Below are 4644 nucleotides of genomic sequence, written 5' to 3' on the forward strand. Positions count from 1 at the left end.
TTTCTTTTTCTTTTATATACTAGTACATTATGTTCCTTTTTCTTTTCTTTCTTTTTTTTGTATGTATTATAAGTGCCACTTTGCGCATATACATTATTACACTGATTATTGCGAATATATTCTTTTTCTTTTCTTTTTGTACACATTGTTTGGTGACTGAGAGCGTTCGATTAAAAATCTTTTATTTTATTATCTTCTTAACCTTTTTTTTCGTTTCTCTTCATCTTTCCTTTTTTTTTCTTTTTTCATTTACATATAGGGTTAAGTGATGATCGGGTGCATCGAGATCTCTTACGAGTCTCGTATGCACCATTCTGATATCCCTAATAAAAATATAATATAAAGATTCGCGAAAGGGTAATCTAAGCCGTTATCTAAAATAGATTGTAGCACAGCATTAACGAGATGGGTAGAGCCCACGTGACTCGCGCGTGAGGAAGGTATGCGCGCGCGACGCGACGAACGCGCGACACGAATTCCGCGAAGCCCCATGAATGGGATATAGCGAAACCCATGTATAAAAACTAAAAATCTCATCGCTCTAATTACTCCTAAACCGTTTTAATTTGGAAATTAACATTTGTTGTACATGAAAGTACATAAAATATTGTAAGGCCATGTCAAGTGTCGTACCGATTCGACCAGTAATTAGGGAAATAATTAACGGTTTAGATTAAATAATATTTCCCAGCTTTCCGGAAAATATAGCCCTTCTTCACGCCTCAGCCACCAAGCTACGTGTATATAAGCGAGCCGATTTCGGCACTCGAATTCATTCTCGTCTGAATCGGCGCCGACGATCAGACCCCGCGTCTTTGTACATAAAAACGAGGTGAGCATTAAAAGGCCTTAACTCCACTAAGCCTTTCTTCATTTCATACCTCCCCCTCCTCCTTTTCCCTCCTTATAAGGCGCTGGACATCCGGCGTTCCATCTCACTCCCCCCTTTTCTATAAGGCATATAACTCATCGTAATTTCACATTTCCACCCTGTCTCCCCTACTCATAAGGCGCTGGACATCCGGCGTTCCTTCTCACATTAGTCACGCTACCCCCCGCAGCTCTACCCCTCGCCTCTTACCCTCTCCTTATTAAGGCACTGTTAAACGTTCCCGTCTACCCTCCCCGAACTAAGGAATCCGGGCTGCAAATTAGCACCACCTCCGGTGCTTCCGCGTTACCCCCCCCCCCCTTCATCCTTATTCACGTGAGGCGCTGTTAGGCAAGCGTTTCCTCAACTCTCTCTCTCTTTTCCTCCTCTCTGCCTTCCCTACAAGGCGCTGGGCTTCCGACGTTCCCTCTCACCCCCTCATTGAAAGTAACGAACATTACCAAACTAAAACTACTTTACACATTGTCGTAGGCTTATTCACGCTTTACGCACGGCTCTCTCTCTCTCCCTTTTTCTTTTTCTTTTTTTTTCTTCGCACGATCTACAACCGGATCCCTCTTTCTCGACTAAATCTCTTTTTATCACTAACACCATGGATTCCATAGATCCCATAGAAATTTTTTGGAAGTTCCGCTATAGGTAAGATATAAAAGAAAAAAAGGGGCGTTATCAGGGGAACCAAAATTTAACATCCTTTTCCATCCCCTTCATTCTCGGCATTCATTTTCATTTAAGGAGGAAGAGATCTAAGAGAGGGGGTCGTAAGAGGAAAGTCGACGAAATACACCGGGCATTCGTCGAGCACGGGGAGTTCGACCCCTCAATTTTCGATTTTTCGGGGGACAAAACCGAGCCTCAGCCACCCCTCTCGAATCCTTCTCGGGCAGTGCCACCTGCATCACGACCGTCTCATCCCCCTCTTCCACCGCAGACCTCCGCCGCCCCCTCCGCGTACCTACGATTTGACACCTCTGCGCGAGGAAGAAACCGAGGGGCCATTTATACGAAAGGGAACTGGGCCGCTGCTCATGTCTAGGCAGGCACCCCCGCGCCGCGAGCCCCGGTCAGCCGGCAAGGTCGAGCCAAAGATAACCGATAACGTACAATGTAGTTTTAACATACAAATAATTAATAAAGTAAGAATTCATTGACACTTTCGAACAATCATTAACAAATCCTGTTCTCCCTCCCCAAAAGTACGAAATGATGAACAAAAGGTGCATCTATTAGAGTTTCTCTCTCTCTTTATTAGTTTTTAGTCAGATTTGTTTCACCACGAAGTTTTCTTATTCCTCGACAAAAATTAGAAAAAAAAACTACGCCACATGGTAGTCAAAATGGGTTTTCCGCTCGGCCCCCAGAACTAGCCAACACTCTGATCGTACTTCCCTCAATAAAATATAATCCTCCCTTCAATCACTTACACGCCTCCACCAAATCTCGTCATTCACGATCCCAGCCCCGCGTCCCTCGCGGCAAAAACATTAACACGCGGACGCGACATCATCATTATTTTTGCTGTTCAAATGTTACATTGTATATAACTTTTCAATAATGTTATTTTAAAAACATTATAAAAGTTAATATTTGTATAACGTTTATGCTATAATTAAGATCAACAGAATGTTTATTTATTTGCTTGTAAAGAAATATTAATTAGATAGATAATATATTTATTTACAGACAAATAAATACACATTCTGTTAATCTTCCAACATGAACATTACAAATATTGACTTTCATAATGTTTTTAAAATAACATTATTAAAATATTCAACTATACATATACAATGCAACGTTGGAGATTTGTCATACGAACGTTACAATAACAACGTTATACTTGAAACGTTTCTGCGTTACAATAATTAAAGTTACTTAGATATCAATAAAACGTTATCGCACAACTAATTAATAAAAACGATTTAGTAATGCTTTATATACGTCCGAAAAATGTCAACAAATGAGATGTTTCATATGGAACATAATTGAGATAAAAAATTTCTGGTTGCAGAAATATTACTTAAACAATTTTGCGATGTACACTGAAACGTTTCTTAGACGCTACATCTAAATTTCTCTAAACGTTCCAGGAACGTCGCAAATGTAACGTCCCATACGTAACGTAAAAGAGGTAGGACATTCCGGGTTACCGACATGTTTTATAGATGTTTTTGAGATATACTTTCAAACATCACACTGCTGCAATGTGACGTTGTTGTAACATTTCTAAAACGTAATTTTGTTTAGTGGGCGCTTGCAGATTTAAAATATCTTAAAAAAAGATAAAATTGGCTCTTATCCCTATTTCGTACCGAAAATTCGGTACATTCACCCTCTTAAAAGTAAAAACAAAACGGAACGTAGTACAAACGGGTATAAATATCGATCCCGAAATAGCACTCGCTTGCGGATTTGAAATATCTTGAAAAATGGCGAAATTGGCTTTTACACCAATTTTGAAAATTCGTTACAATCATCTCTTTAAGAGTACAAACAAAACAGAAGTTAGTACAAACGATTACAAACGATCCCAAAACAGCACCCGCTTGCGGATTGGAAAAATCTCAAAGTGGGTTTCTGACATTTTTTTCAACCTTTTATAATTTCTAACCCCTTAAAATACAAACAAAACGGAAGGTTGTACAAACGGGTACACACGATCCCGAAATAGCACCCTCATACGAATTTGAAATGTCTTGAAAAATGGCGAAATTGGCTTTTATCCCAAATTCGAAAATTCGGTACAATCACCTCTTTAAGAATATAAACGAAACGAAAGGTAGTACAAACAGTTAAAAACGATCTCGAAACAGCACCCGCTTGCGGATTTGAAAAACCTCAAAGTGAAGTACTAACATTTTTTTCAACCCTTTATATTTTTTAACCCCTTGAGATACAAACGAAACGAAAGGTGGTACAAACGGGTACAAACGATTCCAAAATAGCACCCGCTTGGGGATTTGAAATATCTTGAAAAATAGCGAAATTGACATTGACCCCAATTTTAAAAATTCGGTACAAGCACTCTCTTAAGAGTACAAACGAAACAGCAAATGGTACAAACGGATACAAACGATCCCGAAATAGCATCCGCTTGCGGATTTAAAATATCTTAAAAAATAGCGAAGTTAGCTCTTACCCCTATTGTAAAAATTCGGTACAATCACCCCCTTAAAGGTACAAACAAAACGGAGAGTAGTACAAACGTGTACGATCGACACGGAAATAGCACCCGCTTGCAGATTTAAAATATCTTAAAAAATAGCGAAGTTAGCTCTTACCCCTATTTTAAAAATTCGGTACAATCACCCCTTAAGTGTACAAACTAGGGCATCTAAGTATTCGAATATCCAGATATTCAGATATCCGAGATCGGTTTCAATTCGAATCTCAAAACCGGATTATTCCGATTATTCGGATAACCCGGATATCCGAATTATTTGCATCCGGATCTGAGTTTGGATCCGGATCTGAATTTGGATCCGGATCTGAATTTAGATCCGAATCTGAATTTGGATCTAAATTTAGATGCATGTTCGGAAAAAAAGGAAATGTTTACGTATTTAATAATTTTTAATAGTAAACTATTTTTTGCATAATAAATAATGAATGTTTATTTTACATACATATAATTTAATATAATCTATTTATTAAAATATTTTCCAAAATAATTAAAGAATAAATGAAGCTAATAAAATTTAATTTAATTTTGTTAAAAAAGTCGATTATATAATTATAAACATGGATTAAAA

General features: G+C 38.1%; 1 protein-coding gene across 1 annotated transcript in view; it reads right to left on the bottom strand.

The window, feature by feature from the left end:
- Window positions 1-4282: 4282 nt before the first annotated feature.
- Window positions 4283-4644, bottom strand: part of LOC105450325 — a 7384-nt gene continuing 7022 nt past the window's right edge. Inside the window, exon 5 of the mRNA XM_011690107.1 lies at window positions 4283-4398. Within this exon, the coding sequence (XP_011688409.1) occupies window positions 4283-4398 (116 nt within the window). The remainder of the gene's footprint in view (window positions 4399-4644) is intronic.

Source organism: Wasmannia auropunctata, unplaced genomic scaffold, assembly GCF_000956235.1.
Source record: "Wasmannia auropunctata unplaced genomic scaffold, wasmannia.A_1.0 LD336064.1, whole genome shotgun sequence".
Lineage (NCBI taxonomy): Eukaryota > Metazoa > Arthropoda > Insecta > Hymenoptera > Formicidae > Wasmannia > Wasmannia auropunctata.